Below are 23,596 nucleotides of genomic sequence, written 5' to 3'. Positions count from 1 at the left end.
GCGATACCACTGATTTCCTTTCCTATCCGATACCAAGTACTTTATACAAAAAAATCGTATTTTATTTATTGTATCTCAAATTATAGCATCATAATGATTACAGGACATCAGATTACTTGTTCTTATCACTTAATAATGCAGAGTTCATCATATAGAAATAAAAAAAACTAGAGAGACGCGATTCGTCTCAACATACGCGCCTCATATTCTGTGATATGATTTACTTTGAGGTGTTTGACATGTTGCCACAACCAAACATGCCAACCCTCCCGATTTTTCCGGGAGAATCCCGGAGCCACCATTCTCCCGAATTTCCACCTGGACAACAAAATTGAAAAACCATATTGCAGAGTTCATAGCGTGGCTGAGCCAATTCCAGTTTCCAACAATGGCTGCAGCTACTTAGTTTTAATATTACTCTTATTTCTCTTTCTGGGTCGCAAAAAAAAATAACTTTTAACATATTTTCAGGTGAGAATGTAGCTGTGTAAACTTCAAATATCTGAGCCGACCGACACATCGTCTTCAAATCCCCGCGGTCTTTCGCTACTCGGGTTAAACATGATATATGAGTCACTTTGATAACTTATAAATGTTCTTGTTTGGCTTTTTCAGTGTTTCGTTTGTTCGTGAGTAAATCGGTTTGGCTGAGATTAAAGTTATTAGATTAAAGATTAAATTAAATTTAACTTTATTAATCCCTCGGGTGGATTCCTCCGGGGTTTTCACACAGCTGAATAAACGTCAAACAGAAAACTAATTAAACAGAAGTGTGAGACGGTCGAGTGTTTACGTCAGCGCCCGGTTATATTTTAGATAGCAAGGAGCAGACGGCTGAGTTTCTCTCCACCGAGGGAGCTCGTGACGTACTACGCGGCTTTCTTTAGACCCTGAAGGGCGGGTCCTCAGGTGGAAGCAGCCTCTGAATTTGGACACCCCCGCTGTTTCCAGGCCGGCCAATAATAATGGTGACATTTAACGTATTTTATCCGATAAAGAAACACTGTAAAATGTATTTATCACCCCAAAACAGCCCTTTTGAATTGTCTCCCTAATTCTGAGGTCTCAAGGTTGGGAAAGTATGGCCACAACATCTCACTCTTGGGGCACTTTTTTGCCACATGTATCCAAACCACGTCTCAGCTGTTTGTGGAGGTAAAATATGTCCGCACAATTACGCTCAGCCATTGTTGTGAGCGCGCGCGCCAAGGGGCTGCGAGACATTTATACGGCCGTATTTCGCACATGAGTATGAAAGGCGGAAGAAGAAGTAGTTCCTTTGAATGTAGACAATCCGAGTGTTATAGTTTCTTTCCACTGTGTTGCTGTTAATGATAAACTATAAATTAACCCTAAATTACTAAAAATATCGATATTTTAATGTGAGAATCGATTCTAGAACATCAATGATTGGTATCGGAAGAATCGATATTTCAGGATCGATCCGCACATCATGAAAGTAATAACCAGTTAACCTGGAAGACAGGACACTGTTGTTCACGTGAAACCGAAAGTAAACAGTATAGCTGGTGTTACTCCCTCCACTGTCTTTTATCGACGGCTCCAAATGAGATATAAATCCCCAAATATTAAGAGCAACAATGAGAAGTATTTGGATTTAACTGGTTGCTGTTTCTTGCAGGAGATTGAAGATGCTGCTGTTGCTCCTGCTCCTCACGAGCGGTAAGAAACTCTTATATACTTTATGTAAACAATGTTTATCTTGCACTCAGACCGAAGTTTTATCGCACAGGTATATACACGCAGTGTGTGAAATTACCGATGTAATGATGGCTTTATTTGTAAGAGAGCGAGGGGTGGTGTGAGAAAGTCTGGACCGACTTTGTGTTGAAAGTTTGAGCCTGGGAGAGGCTAACTAGCCGTGCTAAGCTAGCTCGGTGACACAGGTCATGGCTGCAGATCTGAGATAAAAGGCTTTATTGACAGGTCCGATAATCCTTTATATCACAACATCATTCTCAGACAGGTGACAGGAACATGCAATGAAGTGGCCATCTATATCTGCTATTGTTACCGAAGTGTGACTGACTGGAATGTTACCAGTTAAAATCGAAAGCTTTTCTTTTTTTTGTTCAAAACTGTGAGGATTGTTTATTTCCTGTTTAATCTCGCAAACTACCACTGATGCGGTAACCGGAACTGATTCCCTCTGAAAAGTTTGATTTCACCGCAGCGTTTCACTAACTTCCCAGAAAATAAAACTAAGTTGTTTAAGTAAAAATCTTTTTCAAGGAAGCACCGTCAACATGCATAGTTTAGCTGGGCAGGAAGTCAGAAACAGTAACAGTCTAAAACAAAACGACAACAAAAACCCAGTGCAGACTAAACTTCACTTAAAAGTATGTTGGAGAGTTGTGGACACACTTGCAGATTTGTGTCTGGGCTCTGTCAAAAAGTCAGATAATATAATATAGAATACAAATTAATGATTACTGAATTGATTACTGGTGAAAAGAGCAGAAAAGAGAGTTTGATTAACAATTTCATGGGGTTGTTTATGGTCTGCCTCCTGAAGTCAAACATAAACAGACAGTGACAGAAGATACTTGACCACATGAGTTATTTCGGTGTTACATACCAGTGATTTACAGTAAATACTACTTTGACACTGTTCCAAATGACACAGAACAAAAGTAATGCTCATAATAAAGGCTGCTATATAAGAACAGACATAAATAATGAAATCGGGATAAACTTTAAAATCTCTTTAAAGGCATCTTGATGCATTCTTAATCATCCAGGAAAGTAAATCTCCAAAAGTTGATTCTGTTCATCTGGACGTAGCGTTTTGTGGGAGAAACGTTTCATCACTCATCCAAGTGACTCCTTCAGTCTCAGCCGACTGCAGGTTTCCCCAACCAGTACATTTGCATAATGACTGAAACCAGCCCACTGAGGAACAATGGGCTGGGAGGTCAGTCTGTTAATCTTAATTATGCAAAATCTCATGACCAACAACCACTGACCAAAACCCACTGATCAATGGCCATGAGTACCATTCAGAGTTGGGGAATGGCTGCAATCACAGCATTGTAACATGGTGACAGATGTACCCTTAGGCCCCCTCCTTGATTCAGAGATGGTCTTTCCCTTTTCACGTAATTGGCCTCCTTGACTCCACGCTCAAACCAGCGTTCCTCCCTGTCCAGGATGTTACATCCTCATCCTTGAAAGAGTGTCCACTGGCCTGTAGGTGTAAACAGACTGCAGAGTCCTGGGCTGACGAGGTAGCTCTTCTGTGTTGTGCCTATACTGTCCTTTTCCAGTATAGGTTTGATTATAGCTTTTACAGTTTTTAGTTGTTCTGGAAACACACCTGACATTAAAGAAAAGTTGACGATCTGTAACAGGTCTGACTCTAAAGTCTTTGAGACCTTTTTGAAAAAACTTGTTGGCAGGACATCTAAACAGCAGGAGGAGGAGTTCAGTTGACCTAAGATGTCCTCCAGGTCTTTGCTGTTAATTGGGTGAAACTGTTTCATGGTGTTTAAACAGTTTTTTGGTGTACACAGTACATATCCTGGATCTGCTGTTGATGTACCAATTGCTTGTCTAATCTTTTGGATTTTTTCTGTGAAGAATTTGGCAAAGTCATTGCAGGCCATGGTCGAATGAAGTTCAGCTGCCACTGACACAGGAGGGTTTGTTAGCCTGTCAACTGTAGAAAATAAGACCCGAGCATTATGGCTGTTTTTAGTGATGATGTCAGAGAAGTAGGACCTCCTTGCACTCCTCAGTTGTAAATTATAATTGTGAAGTTTCTCCTTATAGATGTCATAGTGAACCTGGAGGTTTGTTTTTCTCCATCTGCGCTCAGCTTTCCTACACTCTCTTTTTTCATTTTTCACCAGTGTGGAGTTTCTCCATGGAGACTTTTTCCTTCCAGAGATAACCTTCACCTTAATGGGAGCAATAGTGTCCATTACATTTAACATGTTAGCATTGAAGTATTGACGAGCTCATTGACTGAACCTCTGGGCCCTTGGAGATCAGTAGGTCAAGAGTGTGTCCTCTATTATGTGTGGCCTCCGTTACATGCTGAGTCAGCCCAAAGTTGCCCAGAGTGTTACTCAGGTCTTTAGTCCCTTTGTCCTGAGGGTTGTGGAGTGGAGTACACTGGTACAGTACATGCGAGTGAAATTCTTGTTCTGCCGGGTGTGTTGTTGGTTTTCCCTTGATTGCTGAGTTGACAGGCGCCTTTGTTACTGGGACCAGTACTTTTAAGAAAGACCCCATTAGAAGGAATGAGGCGCATGAGGAATGCATCATTGCTCAGTCTGCAATATCTTTCCCAGAACAAACACCAATTGCAAATAACATACTAAAAATAAACCTGAAAAATCTGTTTAGAACAGCTACTATGTTGCAAAGAGTGAATTACCACTGGCACAATTTAGCAGTCTTTGCAAACTTCAAACAGAAAACGGCCTCGATCTTGGTTCCACTTGTCTCTTACCCGTGACTTCAGTGGAAATTTCAAATTCAGGATCTGACACAGACTGATTCATGTCCTACACAGTTCTTACAAGTTCATAGAAATTTCTGTTCAATTAGAACCAAGTATTTGAGTTGATGATTGTAATTTTTATACAATGTTGTAATTTGTGTTTCAGCAATTTTTTGATTAATGTTTTGTTTCTGTTACAATATTATACTTTAATGTATAATATTGTAACAGAAACAAAACAGGAAACAAAACATCAATCAAAAAATTGCTCTCTTTTTTATCTGAGTTACTGTGGTACGACATTATCTCCTCTTTCATAAAGGATGCACCAGTGCCTCCTCTAGTAAATTAGGTAATAAAAGAAAAAAATTAGTATTTAGAGGACTCTGATCATGACTGCAGATACTTCAGGGCAGGGGTCTCAAAACCTAAATGAGCTGTGGGCAAATGCTGGCACTGTCATCTCATGTGAGCACCACTTTAGTGTTCAAGTAGTACAAAACAAACAAACAAATAAGAAAAAACCCATTAATATTTCCAAAAATGTAGTGTTTGTTTTTTAAAATTTCAAATATTGTAGAACAAGACAAAACTGCAAACGTGAACGCATTTTTATTTTCTTCTCACTCTTAACTGAAGCTGCGAGTCCTAGTTCTGCCCTGGTCCTCCTCCATTAGGACATGCCTAGAAAAACCTCAGTTTGGAGGCATCCTTGTAAGATGCATGAACCAGCTCAGCTGCCATCTTTTGATACGGTAGTACTCTAAGCCTAAATCATAATATAAAATGAGTAACAGTAGGGTGGACATTAGGTAAGGCTGCACTTTTTGCAGCGATCTTGTTTAGAAAACTATTTTTGTATCAGTAATATGTTTTCTTTTTGTCTGTTAATAATCATGTGAAACTGCACATGATTATTTGCAGCTAACAGGTTGTTAATGCTATCCACCAAGTCTAAAAACAGCATGTTAATACTTGGAGATCCTGAAGACATGCTCATCCAACTGAGCTAAACCTGCGCCTGAACTTGTTACCTGATAACTGATTACCACCTATTTAAACGTTAACTGTAACGGAATAGAGTTTCTCATATTGTGTATTTTAAATGTGTCAAGCCAGTACATGTATTCCATTACTCCCCAACACTGACTACATCTCTGCCTGTTGGAATATTTTTAGTTGATCATTTAAAGCTATTTCTGCTCCTAGTGGTCCATTTTTGCAGCTGGGACCTAACCCAAATTCTTCCTTAGGAGTGTTTTGGGAGAATGTGTTCATCCATTCAGGACAGAAAAGGACACTTGGATAATCTGTGCTGAGGAGCATTAAACTGTTCTTGATACATCGAGAGGTCCTTCAGACACAGCAGCCTTTTCACTCTATTTAAATATGTAAAGATTAACATTCTTTGTAAAATGTTCCCTAAAGATAATGTTACTTGTCATCTATTATTTCAACACTAAATCAAACCCAAACATTCCTTTGATTTCTGTTTTTGTGTCTTCACAGTTTCCCAGCATGCTCTGGCTGTGGTGGTGGAGGTATATGAGGGGGAGAATTCTGTCCTCTTGCCCTATGTTTACAAAGGTTCTATACCCGAGGACAATCCCACAGTGATGTGGACTTGCAGTGACCTCAATCCCAAATCTGTCCACCTACAAGGAAAAGGAGGAGACGATCTCAAAGGGCAAAACCAGCGCTACACTGGGCGCACATCAATGAGTCGTTATGCACTAAACACAAAAGACTTCAGCCTCACTCTGAGGAAACCCAAACTGACTGACAGCGGTATTTACACCTGTTCCATCAGTGCTGGAGGAGAAGAACATAGACTGAGTGACATCCAGCTGCACGTCAAAGGTCAAACCTGCTGTTATGAAAGAGTAAAAGTCAGTACAGTAGATAAAGCTCAAATAGTCCCAAAAGCAAGAAGAAAAGCCAAGTTTTTTCTGAATAGTTCTGAAAGTCTTGATTAACCTAACAGAAAGATTTACAATGGACCTAACCTTAAGATGAAACAACAAAACATGAGCAAGAAAGTGAACTCAAATAAGATCTTATTGATACAGCCTCTGTGGTATATGGCATTACATTCTTTTAGGTCTGCAGAGTTGTCTTCTCTTCTCAGGGAGACAAATCTCAGTAGACTTTTTACATATTGTCCATGAGGAAAAATTCAAGATTTCTTTTAAAACACTGAAACATTCATTATGATCCCTCAATTGTCTGTAGCTGTAGCATCAGTTCATAAATTCTAGTTTAGTTATCACTCAAAGCAAAGAGTAGTGATCCTCATTTTTAAAACAGAGGTCAGAAATGCAGAAACTTGTCATTTGCCATGAGTGTGACTGCTATTGGTCCTGTATTTGATATTGTGCTTTCTTGTCCTTTCAGATCACCCCATGGAGGTGAAGGTGGAGGAAGGCTCAGCGTCTGTCATCCTGCCCTGCAAAACTGAACCTGACCTGCCTGAGAACACCAGAGTGGAGTGGACTCGCTCTGACCCAGAACTCTTGATAGTTCAGGAGTATTCAAACAAAGGTGGCAAACTTATGAAACAGGACAAGTTTTACAGAGACCGAACGGAAATGAATGAAGACCTGCTGAAAACTGGAGACTTCAGTCTGACCCTGAAACAGCCCACAGAGAGAGACAGTGGGAGATACATCTGCACCATCTACAGGGACAAAGACATCCTGAGACGGAAAGTAGTGCTGCACTATGTCAGAGGTCAGAGCTGGTGGACAGTGGCTCAGATTAACTTCAGAATTCAAAGGTCATAATTTATTTATGCATTTATTTTTTGTTTCTCCACAGAAAAACTTCCACTTTGGGCCACAGCTGTCGTAGTTCTTCCTGTTCTGGTGGTTTTTGGGGGTCTCAGTCTCATATATAGTTTTCAACACTATTTCATGTCAGGTGAGTCTCTCGTGCCAGACACACTAATGGCTAACAAGTGTCCCCTGGTGGCTCCTTAACTGTCACTCAAAAGTCCAGAGGCTGAAACAATTCCTGTCCTTCAGCTTTCTTTAAAACTCTGAAAACTTGCTGCTGCTGTTTGTACAGTTCATGTTGTTTGTTGTCCTGTCAGACTGTCAGGTGGAGGTGAAGTCAGGGGTGGAGTCTGTAAAGCTGCCTTTCAAAACCAACACAAAAAAAATACCTGAAGATGCTAAAGTGGAATGGAAGGACAGATACAACAACAAAGTCCATGTGCACCAGAATGATAGGATTGAAGACCAAAGCCCAGCATACAGGGAGCGAACAGAGATGAAGCGCAACCCGCTAAAAACTGGAGACCTCAGTCTCATCCTGAAATACCCCACAAACAAGGACAGAGGCACCTACACCTGCACCGTCTACAACAAGGAGGGAGAAAAAATCCTGAATGACACACACGTGGAGCTTAAAGTCAGAGGTCAGTGTGTACTTAGTTTTCACTTGTATTTCATATAATATTAACTTGTGACCATTCACTGATGGGAAAATGGGGAAAATGTTGTGCTTCTGCAGGAATCTTTATATTGAGACCAAGTCGTGCCATCAAACTGCCTTTGTTCACTTTGACTCTCAGTTAAATGTGGCACTTTGTGTCTGTGCCAGATCTTTTTCGCTGAATGAATATACTGAGGCTATACACGTTAATTAATTACCTAGATTAGATTACTTTGTCTTCATTTGGCTGCTCATTTTAAAGGTTGCCACAGCAGGTTATCTTCCTACATCTCCCCCTCTTCCAGCATCCACCCCTAACAGTCTTGCTGTTCTCCTTCTGTCACAAATCACCTTTGATATTGATCTCCACCCAATCCACCCCGCCTGCATTCTCCTTTATCACCTCCCTTTGCACTGTCCATTCCTTTCAAGGGCTGACTCCAGGTAGTTAAACTCATCTACTTGCACTACTTCTGCTACTTCCATGTTCACCTTTCCACCTGTCTGCCTCTCATGCATGCACTTGTATTCTGCTATGCTTCTACTGACACTGCACATCACCCTTGTTTGTGAAAATCATCTCTCTCTAAAGTTAGAGGATACTTGTTAAACAACAGGAAGTGTTAGAAAGACTGGTGTGAGCCTGCTTGTTGCTGCAGATCTTCTGAAACCTGGGGGTGGAGTTTTAAGACTGTCACTCTGAGTCACTCTGATTTTCAATGTCCAACTTTGTTCTATATTTTTTTTTATTGATTGAAGCCACAGCAGAAAAGACATAAGTAGGATGTGATAAAAGAAGTATCACCAGCCTCACTTGCCCAGGAGTGTGTAATCTTTCTCCACTCCAATCCAAAATGCAGAAAGCTTCTGCTGTAATCTACCTGCAACTGGTGAGGAAGAAAAACCTGCTGCTGCCTGTACAGCTCATGTTGTGCTTTGTTGTCCTCTCAGTCCCCCAGGTGGAGGTGGATTCAGGGGTGGAGTCTGTCCAGCTGATCTGCAAAATCAGAGTTCGTCTGATAAAAAAAGACCCTAAAGTGGAGTGGACGGAGAACAACAAGAAGGTCCATGTGTATCAGAACGGCTCTGAACAGCCTGAAGAACAGCACCAGGATTACAGAGACCGGACAGAGATGAATAAAGACCTGCTGAAAACTGGAGACCTCAGTCTGACCCTGAAATACCCCACAGACTGGGACACAAACACCTACACCTGCACCGTTTACAGCAGGGAGGGAAACATCCTGCTGAAGGAACAAGTGGAGCTTAAAGTCAGAGGTCAGTGCGTACATAGTTTTGCCTTGGATTTGAAATCATACTCATTTTTGACCTTTTTAAACAATTTTTTTGAATTTTTTAACTAGAAATGCAGCAATGAGAGTTATTGCAATACAACAACTAAAAATAATGGGTCAGTTACTGATGATACTAAAAACAATTTATCCGACCGTTTTGGAAAGCCATATAAAGCCATATAAAGCCATATTAAAGCGATGGCTGTTGAATAACCTTTTGCTTCGGTGCACCCAGATTTTTCAACCACATCAATTAACACCGCATTTTCATATTTGCACTTTTTCAGGGGGAAATTGCCATCCATACAGACAATATTGATTTGTAAATGATTAACTAACAATCTTGTCAACACAAAGTTCTTTATTTGAAGAACATTTCTACAAGAAAGATAAGTTACTGAAAAAGTGGTTGTGCTTAAAGTGCTTTGGCACTCTTTGGCAATATTGTAGACAATGATAAACTTAATCATCGTCTGACGCTTAAAGGCAGTGGGAAGAGGGGACACTTGGGCAGTGCCTTTATCACAGCATTCTGGATACACTGTGTATCGTATTAGCAGCAGTCACAAATGCAGTATTGCCGGCCATGGTCTTTCCACACTCACCATAGTAAATGCAGTGCATCATGTTGCCAGCTTTATAACAGATAACCGCCTTAAAAATATTCTGCAGAAGAACAAAGACTGAAGAAAAACATGAATCAACATATGAACATTACCTGATGCTGCTGAAGTGAAGCAGAGTAATGTTACAGAGGTTTGAGCTAAGAGTTTTGCAATTTGGCATAATTTTGAAAAGTTTTAATTTCGTTATTATTAAACATTTTTGGGGAAAAGAAGAAAAACAGTGCTGTATCCATTGGTAGACTGGTGCGTAATAAGAAGAAAAATTGTGCAGAAAACAGAGATTTGAGATGGGGAACTGTTCTTGAAGTACATTTTGGTCGGAGAGGGACAAAACCTGCAGCTCAGAATCAGTGAGATGTCGACTTTTAGCCCCGATGGCACAAACATGCCAGAAAGCTCTGTGTTTGTCTTTGTGTAGAATCTGTTTACCTGCTCTCATTTACTGTTTTAGCTATTTTGGTGGTTGTTGAAATAGTTTTGTGAGCTCCTGGAGCTTCTGGCAAAATTAATTTACATTGAAAAATGAATTCAGGATTTAATGAATTAATATTGCTTTATTCAAGCTAAAATAATTTTAAATCAATTATTGAAACCCAGCCTACTACTCACCTCTGTCTATCCGCCTGCACTTTCAAACATACACACATGTAGGCCGACAGGACTATCTGAACCACGACCAGCAATTTCCTGATGTTGTAAACCTGCTCAACATTTGGCAATAAACCCCCTTTCTGATTCTGAACCACGACCAATCAGAGAGGTCCCACCCCTGACTACCTTTGATTGGTTTAGACCACGATATGGGCATAATGTGTGTTTGTTGTTGACCACATGGAGATTTTTCAGAGTTGCTGAGACTCTAAAAAAAACTTTTTTTCTTTTCCTTTTTTTTTTACTCGAAAGGCTGGTCGACCTACGATTTTCTTTTAGTTGCACCACTGAGAAATTAAGTCGCATATGCGAACAAATTGATCACACTCTAGAGCCCTGAAAGGGAATGGGTTTTTTGTGTGTAGCTCAGTCTATTTCAGATTTCCATTACACCAGCTTAGTCTTCATGCTTCAGGTGAGTTTGGGAGAGGTCAGTTCTTGGCAGTCTGAGGCCTGCTTTAGTCCCTGATCTGAAGACTGCATCCCTAATTCTTAGATGTTTTTAAAACCTGATATATTGTGATTCATATATTCAAATGTTTTAAGTTGGAGTTGATTATATTCAGCAATCGTCTGAGTGATGCAGCTATTTTCTCCAGATCACTTATTTTAATTGTGTGCTCTAAGTGTGGATACGTGTCACCTTGTTTATAGTCCAGTTCATGTTGCTCACTGGTATTTTTCCACATCTTCCAGTGTTACATTTAGCTTAGTTTTAATTTGCAGTGCTTTGAATTTTACCCAGTTTCTTGAGGCTTTCTTGGCTATGCCAACATTGCATTTGTTACATATATATTCATGAAGACATGAGATCCATTTAGCTTCCTGTTTACAAACCTTAAGATCACTGCTGGTTTCTTGTTGGTGTTGGTGAAACAATGACATTGTTTGTCCTGGTGCATTGTTCCAAGTCTGCAATCCTGCTCTCCAGGTACGCTATCTGCTTCTTCTTCCTCACATTTTTAATACAGAGCAACTTTAACTTAACAAAGTCCAACATACTTTTCTATTACATCCCAACAGCAGATATAAAAAAGACTTTTTCTGAAAGACTATTGTCAGCTTCCTCATCTGTGTCCTCGTAGGCCCAACGTTATCTGGTGAACAAGCTCAGTTAGCTGTGAACTTGTCAGCTTAAAATTGATTTTAGTTTGAATATCACAATATCAATTCTGTAAAATCCAGGATTGATTTTTAAATATGAATGTATTTTACCAGAAACGCCAGAATCTCAGCTTAAAGCTCACACTGCTGTTTTAACTGTTTGGTGGTTTCACAAACCACCAAACAGCTAAAACAGCAAATGAGAGCAGGTAAGCGGATTCCATACAAACAAGTAAACACAAAGTGCAGACGGCACATACATGGACACACTGTCTGTGCTTAAAGATGACAAATTATACTATTTCTGACTGTTTGAGTCAAAATTGAATTGAAACGAACCAGAATCAAATCGATTATAGAAATCAGTGATGATACCCAGCCCTACTGCCGACTAGCCAGCTTCTTGGCTAGTCGGCAGCTAGTTCTGCTACTCTGAGTCCAATATCCAGTATCAGAGTCATAATCCAGACAGGGTCATACCAGAAGTTTTGGACACTTGATTATTTTTCAGATTGAAAATCAATCTCAAAAAAATTGCTTGTATTTTATCACCTTGCATTGTCTATTGTTTTGTTATATTGAGTGGTTTTCACTTTGACAATTTTGCACTTACTTGGGCTAAGAGAAACATTTCATCCCATAAAGGGAAATTGAACTTGAAAGTCTAAATATGTTTAACTTCTTTCATAGGACACTACGGTGGCTGGGAAGTGCAAATCGCAACAAATTAAAAAACCGCAACAAATTACAAAAACCCCACAACAAATTACAAAAAGCCCACAACAAATTACAAAAAGCCCACAACAAATTACAAAAACCCCACAACAAAATACAAAAAGCCCACAACAAAATACAAAAAGCCCACAACAAATTACAAAAAGCCCACAACAAAATACAAAAAGCCCACAACAAAATACAAAAAGCCCACAACAAATTACAAAAACCCCACAACAAATTACAAAAACCCCACAACAAATTACAAAAAGCCCACAACAAAATACAAAAAGCCCACAACAAAATACAAAAAGCCCACAACAAATTACAAAAACCCCACAACAAAATACAAAAAGCCCACAACAAAATACAAAAAGCCCACAACAAATTACAAAAAGCCCACAACAAATTACAAAAAGCCCACAACAAAATACAAAAAGCCCACAACAAATTACAAAAAGCCCACAACAAAATACAAAAGCCCACAACAAATTACAAAAAGCCCACAACAAAATACAAAAAGCCCACAACAAAATACAAAAAGCCCACAACAAATTAAAATAAACCCGCAACAAATTAAAAATCCTTGACGGAAAGGGATTGTCTGAAATACCGGAAGTGACACAACGATTAGGCTTACTCCATATTTGTAGCTCAGAAAAGTGATTCGGGATGTAAACAAACGTCGAGAAACGCACTCCTCACAGCGCTTCCTCATTACCCTGACCGTGCTCGCTGCACTAAAAATAGATGGAAAATGTTTTGTCCGTTTTGTGGCGTTAGCTTCTGCCTCTTCACCCCTTTTTGTGCTTCCTGTGGACGGTCTCTGGAGCTTTTGCGGGACACAGACCAGGCCGAAGGATCAGACAAGCTACAGTGCTGCATTAAATATTTCAACGAAGGTCACTCATATAGTGTTATCATGGACATGATGTTAACTTTGCATGGTGTAAAGATGAGTTTAAGGAGTCTTAAAAGTAAACTCAATAATGCTGGACTTTACCGAAGAAAACATTTTCACTCCAGAACAACAATCATCATGCATTGATGGATTTTCACGCAAGGTTTTGTGGCTAGAATGTGGACCAACCAATAATAATCCAGTGGTCATAGCTTACTATTACTTGTCATGTGTTGGGAGCCTTGGTGTTGTACCGATGAGACTGAGAACTGACTGTGGGACAGAAAACGGCATTATGGCTGCAGTTCAGTGCGCACTACGTCACCATCATGATGACCACTTCAGCGGAGAGTCCAGTCACATGTTTGGTTCATCAACGAATAACCAGCGAATTGAGTCCTGGTGGTCCATATATCGAAAAGGAAGGTAAATATAACATTTAAGTTTGCCTGATATTTAAAGGTGTAACAAATTTGAATGTTGTGCAAAAGTTGATTTATAGTCAGTCTGCCCCAGGGCAGCTGTGGCTACAACTGTAGCTGCCTCCACCAGTGTATGAATGTGAGAGTGAATGAATACTGGAATTGTAAAGTGCTTTGAGGGCCTCGAAAAGTGCTATATAAATGCAATCCATTATTATTATTATTATTATTATTATTATTATTATTATTATTATTATTATTATTATTATTTCAGTAATTCAACTTAAAAAGTAAAACCGATATTAAATACTCATTATTTGCCAAACTAGACATTTTTAGCCCATTTAGTAATTATGATGATTATGATTTTGAACTTAAGAAAACCCAACTTCAAAACCAGAATATTGTGAAAAGGTTAAATATTTTAGACTTAAAGTGCCACTCTACTATGAGCTAATTAATTCAAATCATCTGCAAAGGGTTCCTGAGCCTCTAAATGGTCTTTCTAATTTAGGACGACTCACAGGATGGACATGACTGCTGTCCTGACAGCTGTGGGGAAAAAAACACATAATTGACACCCTCCATAAAGAACACCTTAAAAGACGTTGGCTGTTCCCAGAGACTATCAAAGCACATTAATAGAAAGTTTTGTCCAATGTAAGTGTGGATGAAAGGGGTGTCACATAGTGTAGTGGCTAAGACCGCAAGGCTGCTACTGAAGCATCCTGGTCTTCCATAACACCTCAACACATCCACAGACTGATAGCATCCATACCACGCTGCATGGAGGCAGTAATTTATGCAAAAAGGACCCAAACAAATAGAACATGTTTTTCATAAGTTCTACGTCTTAATTATAACATTATAACAAATACTTGAAATGCCTCACTTTGTATGTAATGAGTCAATATTGGTAATTTCACATTTAATTTGAATTACTAAAATAAATGAACTTTTGCACATTACTCAAATGTTTTCGATTTTTGCCTGTATGCAATCCCTTTCAATAGAAAACATTTAAACTGACTGGAGTCTATATATGATTCAGTTAAAATGAACTGTAAAGTGCCGTGCGATGACATGTTGTGAAACGATGCCATGTAAACTAACTAAACTATTTCTAAACAATTTTTTTTTAACAATTTCTGTAGGGCTCAGTTTTGGTTGGAGCTGTTTGCGGATCTTCGAGATGCTGGATACTTCAATGGAAGTCATGAGCATCAGTGCCTTTTGAGATTTTGCTTCACTGACATTGTTCAGAAGGATCTTGATGAATGTGTGAAGTTGTGGAACACTCATCGGATTCGTCCTTCAAGAACAGCTTCATGTCCAGGAGGCGTGCCAAATGAACTGTACTACCTACCCCACAGGTAATGGATAATAATGATCAAATAATTACTTTGTGTAAACCTATATTAATGCAATTGTCTTCCATTGACCACAGATACAGCTCCAGGGACTGTGGATTCCTGATTCAACAATCTGAACTGGACACTTTTCCTGAGTCTAGGTTGTCAGTAGTTGTATGTGGGGACTCAAACATACAGGAGTATCTGGATTTTGTAATGGAGCAAAATCATTTTCAAAAGCCAGTCTGCTGGGAGTCTGCCACTGAACTCTACATGAAGTTATTAGAAATTGCAAATTTCTAAAAAAAAAAACCAAAAAAACCAACCTTTTTTTTTTTTTGGTTTTTTACCAAAACCTATAGCATATGCTGTATTTTTGGACTAGGCTACATGAGTTGGCTGAAGATGCCAAAAGTTTAAGTTAGTGTTTGTAAAAGCACATTCTTACTGCAATGTCTTGCAAATTGTGATGCTTGTTTAGCTGATGGAAGTTGAGATACAGTCCTGAACATTTCGATAAATAATAAAATCAAATCTTGCACTGTATTGTGGGTTTATTACAACTTTTAAGAGTAGAACACGGTGCACTTTTAAATGCCTTTACTTTTAGCGGCACTGTCAAACCTTTGAACAAATCAAGTCAAGCCATTGTATTTTCAATCTCCTTTGAACATATGTACCTACATTTTAGAATAAAAAAAAACACGCTCAAATACATAACTGATTTCTGGATAAGTCCTGTATCAAAAAAACCTACAGAATTTACAATGTAATGCCAAGAAGAAGCAGCTGTAAGTGACTGGGTTATCTAATAAAATTACACCTGGTAAACCAAAATGGATTTGTGCTGTACCACTAGTATGTCCCACCTTCTCCTATTCATAACATATTTTAAAAAAATCTTGACTTAAAAACTAGAGAAACAAATCAACAGCAGGTTTGAAATACAAGGCCAGACATCCTAGAAACATCCAAATCCTGGGGAGTTTTGAATTCCAAAATCCATGTTGGATTTAAACACAGAATATGAGGTTGTCATGGGTAGTTTCAATAAGTTTAAGCATGTATTTGCCATCGGGAATAAAGAGTCATCCAGGAACTGTAGGCTTGGTAGTGGATCTAATCCAGAAGGTGGCAGTGATGTTAGCCCAGTTGCAAACATCAGAACATCGCCCACCGACACAGCAGTTTGTGATTCTGCAAAGAATTAAAAAAAAATAAAAAAAATAATATATGTATATGTGAATTCAACACATTGTCTTGTAATGAGTACTAAAAGAAATACTGGTATAAACCTTCACAGTCCAGCAGATAGTCTGACCAGTAGCCCACAGTTTGACTTTCCAGATGTCTCCTGTTACTTCCAGATGGGCTGAAGTCAGGTTTGAAAAGTCTCTCAAGTTCAAGAGCTGTGAGTTTCTTTTCCATGTGACACAGGACCGGGGAAAGCAAAGTAGGGTGTTGCTGGAGCGCACTCAGGAAATTAAGTGCTGAAAGACCCTCTTTAAATCTAAAGAATGAGGAGAACTTTGTGTCATTTACCAGTTCATAATACATGCATAAACTATGGACACACTTTGAACTTTGGAAACCTTGGAGAATGTAAAACATTTCAGTTGGAAATTATAGAATTATTGTTATGACGGTGTTGTGCATAGTCTCTTCTATAATAGTCTTACCTGTCAATTACAGATGAGTTTCGAGCAATTATATACCACCGGAGATAGTCAGACACAATGTCTTTCTTTTCCTCAACTGTGGAAACATGCCTTAGACAACCAGCCACCTGTAGCATAGTACTGTGTTTTATGACACAGTCACGCAGGACATCCACTGAACCAGCACTGTCGATCTGAAAAACCCATAAAAATGGACATACACAATGTAAGCTTACGTGTCTGATTTTCATTCCTGTTTTTTTCCCTACACAAAGAAAGAAGATTTTAATTTCATACAGATGAAGAAACTATAGTTCTATCCTGCATTCAAATCCTGCGCTGTCCTCACCTCTAGTAAAGCTTTCCCTATGTCGTCATCTGTGACTGAGGCAACTGTTGCTTTTACTGAAGTCTGGCCTGCAAGATAATGTACCAGCTCTTCTGACAGGAAATGGGGCCCTGGACCACCATGCACAACTGACACAGCTATCATCTTTCCTGCTAGGTAGTAGTCATCCTCTCTTACAGCTGTGAATGAATACAGTAAATGATAAACTCTCTCACACACACACACCTCTCTCTATCAATCGATCAGAGCCGATCGATGTCAGATCAATCGACCAGATAGACATACTAATGCTGTGTTGAAATAATCCAAAAAAAAATGAGTTGCTTCTGATAATAATTAAAAACAAATTGATTTACAAGTCCCAAAAATGTTTTTAAATTAAGTTTATCAAAGATCTGATCATTGCATACCCTTTGCATTGTAGACGAGGAATCGATGTCCTTCTGGTCCATCAAAAATGGGACGATCTTTCATGTGTTTCATTAGCAGACTCAAAAACTCTCGTTTTGGGCCACCTGCATCAAGTCCTTCTTCTAGAATGCCAGCATCATCAGTAAATTTAACCAACATGTCATTGGTTTCAGAGTATGACAACCGCCTGAAACCCCTGACTGCTCCATCCCAGACATTTGCTCTTGAGATGTTGAATCTGCTGACACTTCCATGATGAATAGCACTGGATAAGTTTGCAATGATGTCAGGTAGAGTAATGTTAACGTCTTCCCTGTAATCACAAAAATGAAAGACAGAATGCAAGACTATACAATTTAGCGTTGTTATTTGAAGTATTATTTGATATTTTACAGTGTTTTGGAATCCATCGGTGAAGCAACTTCAACCAGCTCTTCATCCTCGTCCTCAATGCAGGGGGCACACAGGTCTGCATATTTACTGTTGAGAAATTATAATTCCAACATTAGAAAAACTTGTGTTGACCCTATAACTATCTTTACCCATTTCACAAACCCAAACGTGTACTGTAGTTACAGGTTTAAAATTACGTATAAGACACAATTTTATTTACCTATAGGGACTCATGACTGGATTTGTTTCGTTTTGGTGATCAAGATCCTCTGTATCAGATATTACAATCTGAAAAACAAGAACAACAAAGATTGCATACTGTACATAAACATACATAGCATTGTATTATTTCAACAATAGCAAAAAACCTCATGCTGACATAAATTGCCCAAATACCTGACATGGCTGTATGGTAGATGAAGGTCCTGGAGCATGTCTGAAACAGAATTGGAATTAAAATGTCCAGATAAGAAGCTCATACAGTTTTATATTTTTTATGATACCAACATTATAAAAATGCTATGAAACCAATAAATATTTGTATTAGGGCGGGGCAATAAAATAACAATATGTATTGCACTATACTTTTTTCTCAATGGAAATATGAGACTATTGCAATAGAGCTATCCATCCATTTTACATGCTGCTTATTCCTCTAATCCCTCTTTTTTTTCATTGACATAAGAATAGTCAATCCTTATCAAGTTGCGCAGCAACCAATTGCTATGGGAACAGCGTCATGTCCAGTTAGGGTGACTTGTTACCTGCAGCACAGTGAAGTAGCAACACCACCCGTGGAGATGTTTGGGCACCATTTACATCTAAACAAACCATTAAAATAAATATACAAGGAGAGATTAGGAGAATTTGCTTTTATTTCTGTCATGGTCCTGGGTCGTTGACCCAGCGTTTTGTGTTTATTCTGATTTTGTATTAGTTTAGGGTTGAACCTGAAGTTTGGTGTATATTCAGCCCTACCTGTGTCTGTCCTTGGTGCTCTGTTCATGTCCCCGTGTTGTGTTGTAAATCAGTCTGTGTGTTTCCTGCTTTACTTTGAAGGCTCGTGTTCTGGATTTCCTGTTCTATTCTGACGGTCTGTGTCTGTTATTGTGTTCAGCTTGTGTCCTCCAGTCATCATGTGTATTCAGATCAGCTGTTCTTCCCTCCTGTGTGCGATTACCCGATTACCTTGTGTATGTGTGTGTGTATATAGTGGGTGTCGGTCTGTGTTCGTTGTCGGCTCGTCTGCGTTCTATGGTGTTCCGTTCCTGTCTCTCTGCCCCGCACCCCTTTTGCATGGTCTCAGGTTTGTCATTTAGTTCTCCCAGTTTAGGTTTCTGCAGTTGTTTTGTCATGCCTCACTGCCTGTTTTTGCCACTCCACCACTTGTAAATAAACACTCGAATCATCAGTCACTGCCGCATTTTGGGTCCTCCTTTTCCCCCACACCACACGGCTCACCCCGCCAGCCGTGACAATTTCTTAGCTTATTCATATGATATTGACAAAAACTGTCAATTTTATGTCTGTTCTCCTGTAAAACTTACTGTAAACTAAGATTTATTTTTAGAATCATTCTTTTTGGTTTTTAAATGTAATTGACCAAGCAATTGAGTGATATGGTGTTTGTTGTCTTTTGAAACTGGAAATCTTTATCCCTGACTTTTTATCTAGTTTTTAACATGTACCTTTTTTTAGTTATCTGAAAGGAATGTAATATGGTAATACATCTGTCTGTCTGAACGTATGACAGGAAATAAATATTTAAATCAAAACAAGCTTCTGAGGATTTCACATCTTACTTATGAGCAACGGCACATTTAATATGTACAAATCTAGCTGTTTATATTGTGATGTATATCAATATTCCCTGAAATAAAACAAAGAAATATTGTGACATATTGTATTGCCCAACTCTAATATATAGCAGAACAAGCTCTGAAATAACTTACTCCTTCTCTGCATGTTTACCATTAGGGGTACTCTGGTCTTGTGGTTTGAAAACCTAAGATGAAAAATATGCACTTTTCAAAGCTTTCAACAACTTCGTATTGCATTTAGTTCATCAAAATAATAATAATAATTTTTTTAAAGAACATACAATCACACAATGAAAATAATCCACCCATGGATGTTACAGAATTATGATCATTATAGAGAAAAAAATAGAGCACTCAGCCTGGGCCACTCACAGGCCTCTGGCATGGTGGAGGGGGAAAAAGGTACACACCAATGTGTCTGCCTGGTTGAACTCAGCTGTGCTTCTTGATGTAATCACAATCTCAGGGTCTGAGTCTGAGGTACCATCCTCTGCAATCAGAGCTGAGAAAATAAACACATTATTAGTTGTTGTATATGTAAATACATCAAAATATAAAATTAACAAACCTTGTTTGAAGTGGCTCTCTGGGCAAATGAAAAGAGAAATCCTGTTGTAGTTCTTTCCTATTTCATCTTTGTAGTCTGCCAATCGGAATGGCCTTTCTGTCCCAGGCACATTTATCACCTCTGTGCAGTCGGGATACAAAAGGACATATGGTCCCTCCACCAAGTCCTTGTTGAATGTTATCATTTTTTCTACAGCCTGCTTCAGGAGGTCAGGGGCTGTAATTTCGGGGCTAATAAATAAGGGCAGTGTTTTCCCTCTTAGCGGTTTTAAGTCCGTTTGTTGTTTCGCCATTATTCCTATATTGATCTAGAAACAAATAATAAAAGCAAGATCACTTTAAGAATAATTGCCAAATCCTCGTTTATAAATTTACCTGTGATGGCTTACCTTGACAGGTTTACTCTGTTGCTTGAGTTTTAATTTTGCTCCACAGTTGAAGGCTTGACGCTCTTTGGATTTTGATTTTTTGTACTCCATGAACTGCTTGTATGACGGACATGTTTGTTCTGGTTGAATGAAAAACGTTTAACATCAAAACGGGGTTATAAGCACTCTCCATTACTAAACGTAGACGAGAATACAGTATAAGGAAACATAAAAAGAAACAAAAGCCAAAATGGTAAATAAACGTGCTATTTAACTGAAATAGTATAGACTGAAGAGAAAAAAAGTGAGTAATATATCAAAATTACTTTGTTCAGAATTTTTTGTATGTTTTGATGTCCCTGGGGAGTCTGATCCTTCGGCCTGGTCTGTGTCCCGCAAAAGCTCCAGAGACCGTCCACAGGAAGCACAAAAAGGGGTGAAGAGGCAGAAGCTAACGCCACAAAACGGACAAAACATTTTCCATCTATTTTTAGTGCAGCGAGCACGGTCAGGGTAATGAGGAAGCGCTGTGAGGAGTGCGTTTCTCGACGTTTGTTTACATCCCGAATCACTTTTCTGAGCTACAAATATGGAGTAAGCCTAATCGTTGTGTCACTTCCGGTATTTCAGACAATCCCTTTCCGTCAAGGATTTTTAATTTGTTGCGGGTTTATTTTAATTTGTTGTGGGTTTTTGTAATTTGTTGTGGGCTTTTTGTATTTTGTTGTGGGCTTTTTGTATTTTGTTGTGGGTTTTTGTAATTTGTTGTGGGCTTTTTGTATTTTGTTGTGGGCTTTTTGTAATTTGTTGTGGGCTTTTTGTATTTTGTTGTGGGCTTTTTGTATTTTGTTGTGGGCTTTTTGTAATTTGTTGTGGGCTTTTTGTATTTTGTTGTGGGCTTTTTGTATTTTGTTGTGGGCTTTTTGTAATTTGTTGTGGGCTTTTTGTATTTTGTTGTGGGCTTTTTGTATTTTGTTGTGGGCTTTTTGTATTTTGTTGTGGGCTTTTTGTAATTTGTTGTGGGCTTTTTGTAATTTGTTGTGGGCTTTTTGTATTTTGTTGTGGGCTTTTTGTAATTTGTTGTGGGCTTTTTGTATTTTGTTGTGGGCTTTTTGTAATTTGTTGTGGGCTTTTTGTAATTTGTTGTGGGCTTTTTGTATTTTGTTGTGGGCTTTTTGTAATTTGTTGTGGGCTTTTTGTATTTTGTTGTGGGGTTTTTGTATTTTGTTGTGGGGTTTTTGTATTTTGTTGTGGGGTTTTTGTAATTTGTTGTGGGTTTTTGTAATTTGTTGTGGGCTTTTTGTAATTTGTTGTGGGGTTTTTGTAATTTGTTGTGGGCTTTTTGTATTTTGTTGTGGGGTTTTTGTATTTTGTTGTGGGCTTTTTGTAATTTGTTGTGGGCTTTTTGTAATTTGTTGTGGGCTTTTTGTAATTTGTTGTGGGCTTTTTGTATTTTGTTGTGGGCTTTTTGTAATTTGTTGTGGGCTTTTTGTATTTTGTTGTGGGGTTTTTGTATTTTGTTGTGGGGTTTTTGTAATTTGTTGTGGGTTTTTGTAATTTGTTGTGGGCTTTTTGTAATTTGTTGTGGGCTTTTTGTAATTTGTTGTGGGCTTTTTGTATTTTGTTGTGGGGTTTTTGTATTTTGTTGTGGGCTTTTTGTAATTTGTTGTGGGCTTTTTGTAATTTGTTGTGGGCTTTTTGTATTTTGTTGTGGGCTTTTTGTAATTTGTTGTGGGCTTTTTGTATTTTGTTGTGGGGTTTTTGTATTTTGTTGTGGGGTTTTTGTAATTTGTTGTGGGTTTTTGTAATTTGTTGTGGGCTTTTTGTAATTTGTTGTGGGCTTTTTGTAATTTGTTGTGGGCTTTTTGTATTTTGTTGTGGGGTTTTTGTATTTTGTTGTGGGCTTTTTGTAATTTGTTGTGGGCTTTTTGTAATTTGTTGTGGGCTTTTTGTAATTTGTTGTGGGCTTTTTGTATTTTGTTGTGGGCTTTTTGTAATTTGTTGTGGGCTTTTTGTAATTTGTTGTGGGCTTTTTGTAATTTGTTGTGGGCTTTTTGTATTTTGTTGTGGGCTTTTTGTAATTTGTTGTGGGCTTTTTGTATTTTGTTGTGGGCTTTTTGTAATTTGTTGTGGGCTTTTTGTAATTTGTTGTGGGCTTTTTGTATTTTGTTGTGGGCTTTTTGTAATTTGTTGTGGGCTTTTTGTATTTTGTTGTGGGCTTTTTGTAATTTGTTGTGGGGTTTTTGTATTTTGTTGTGGGGTTTTTGTAATTTGTTGCGGTTTTTTAATTTGTTGCGATTTGCACTTCCCAGCCACCGTAGGACACCCTTCATGGAACAAGTTCTTGATTCTCTTTCGAAGACAGCAAGTAAAGCTTTGAGTCTGGACATGTGACAATAACACTTCTTTTAGCAAATGGTCATCTCTGCCACTGACTGGACAGAGAAGAAATGCAGCACTGTCTTTGTTCAGTGGAGAAGTCGGACATATTTCAGACTGGAACTAGTCAAACAACTCATGTTGTGCTTTGTTGTCCTCTCAGTCCACCAGGTGGTGGCTGATTCAAAGGCGGAGTCTGTCGAGCTGCCTTCAAAACCAGAGTTAACCTGTCTGAAGAGGATAAAGTGGAGTGGAAGGACAGAAACATCAGGAAGGTCCATGTATATCCAGAAGTGTCTGACCAGCCTGAAGAACAGCACCAGGTTTACAGAGACCGAACGAAGATGAACAAAGACCTGCTGGAAACTAGAGACCTCAGTCTGACCCTGAAATACCCCACAGACTGGGACACAAACGCCTACACCTGCACCGTCTACAGCACGGAGGGAAACATCCTGCTGATGAAACAAGTGGAACTTAAAGTCAGAGGTCAGTGCTGCAGTGTGTGTGTGTGTGTGTGTGTGTGTGTGTGTGTGTGTGTGTGTGTGTGTGTGTGTGTGTGTGCGTGTGTGTGTGTGTGTTAGGGACTGTGGGGAATCTTTGTGCATTAGTTATTTGATACGATGTCTTGCACTATCCTACTGTATATTACTGTATACTACTATTCTTATTGTATATATTGT

At 38.8% G+C, this 23,596-nt stretch overlaps 2 protein-coding genes across 2 annotated transcripts; both read left to right on the top strand.

Moving 5' to 3' along the window:
* Nucleotides 1-1,377: 1,377 nt before the first annotated feature.
* LOC308409618 (junctional adhesion molecule-like) lies at nucleotides 1,378-7,446 on the top strand (the record flags this gene model as incomplete). Its single annotated transcript, XM_080902500.1, has 4 exons — nucleotides 1,378-1,683; nucleotides 5,978-6,328; nucleotides 6,863-7,198; nucleotides 7,286-7,446. Exons 1-4 carry the CDS (start codon nucleotides 1,653-1,655, stop codon nucleotides 7,444-7,446), a joined length of 879 nt encoding a protein of 292 aa, XP_080758626.1. The 5' UTR covers nucleotides 1,378-1,652.
* A 15-nt stretch (nucleotides 7,447-7,461) lies between these two features.
* LOC308405395 (uncharacterized protein) lies at nucleotides 7,462-23,336 on the top strand. The gene is made up of 3 exons (XM_080896011.1): nucleotides 7,462-7,886; nucleotides 8,855-9,181; nucleotides 23,077-23,336. Exons 1-3 carry the CDS (start codon nucleotides 7,538-7,540, stop codon nucleotides 23,259-23,261), a joined length of 861 nt encoding a protein of 286 aa, XP_080752137.1. The 5' UTR covers nucleotides 7,462-7,537; the 3' UTR covers nucleotides 23,262-23,336.
* The last annotated feature ends 260 nt before the right edge of the window (nucleotides 23,337-23,596 follow it).

The sequence above is a fragment of the Rhamphochromis sp. 'chilingali' genome (genome assembly GCF_963969265.1).
Source record: "Rhamphochromis sp. 'chilingali' genome assembly, chromosome: 1".
Classification (NCBI taxonomy): domain Eukaryota; kingdom Metazoa; phylum Chordata; class Actinopteri; order Cichliformes; family Cichlidae; genus Rhamphochromis; species Rhamphochromis sp. 'chilingali'.
Note: the sequence above shows the minus strand (reverse complement) of the source record. Positions and strands in the feature narration are given on the sequence as shown.

What these genes read in the sequence shown, in the direction of transcription:
- LOC308405395 (XM_080896011.1), top strand. Translation starts at nt 7,538, where the DNA reads ATGTTGTTTGTTGTCCTGTCAGACTGTCAGGTGGAGGTGAAGTCAGGG. An exon ending in CGTGGAGCTTAAAGTCAGAG is followed by an intron (nt 7,887 to 8,854) that starts GTCAGTGTGTAC and finishes TTGTCCTCTCAG; the next exon opens with TCCCCCAGGTGGAGGTGGAT. An exon ending in AGTGGAGCTTAAAGTCAGAG is followed by an intron (nt 9,182 to 23,076) that starts GTCAGTGCGTAC and finishes TTGTCCTCTCAG; the next exon opens with TCCACCAGGTGGTGGCTGAT.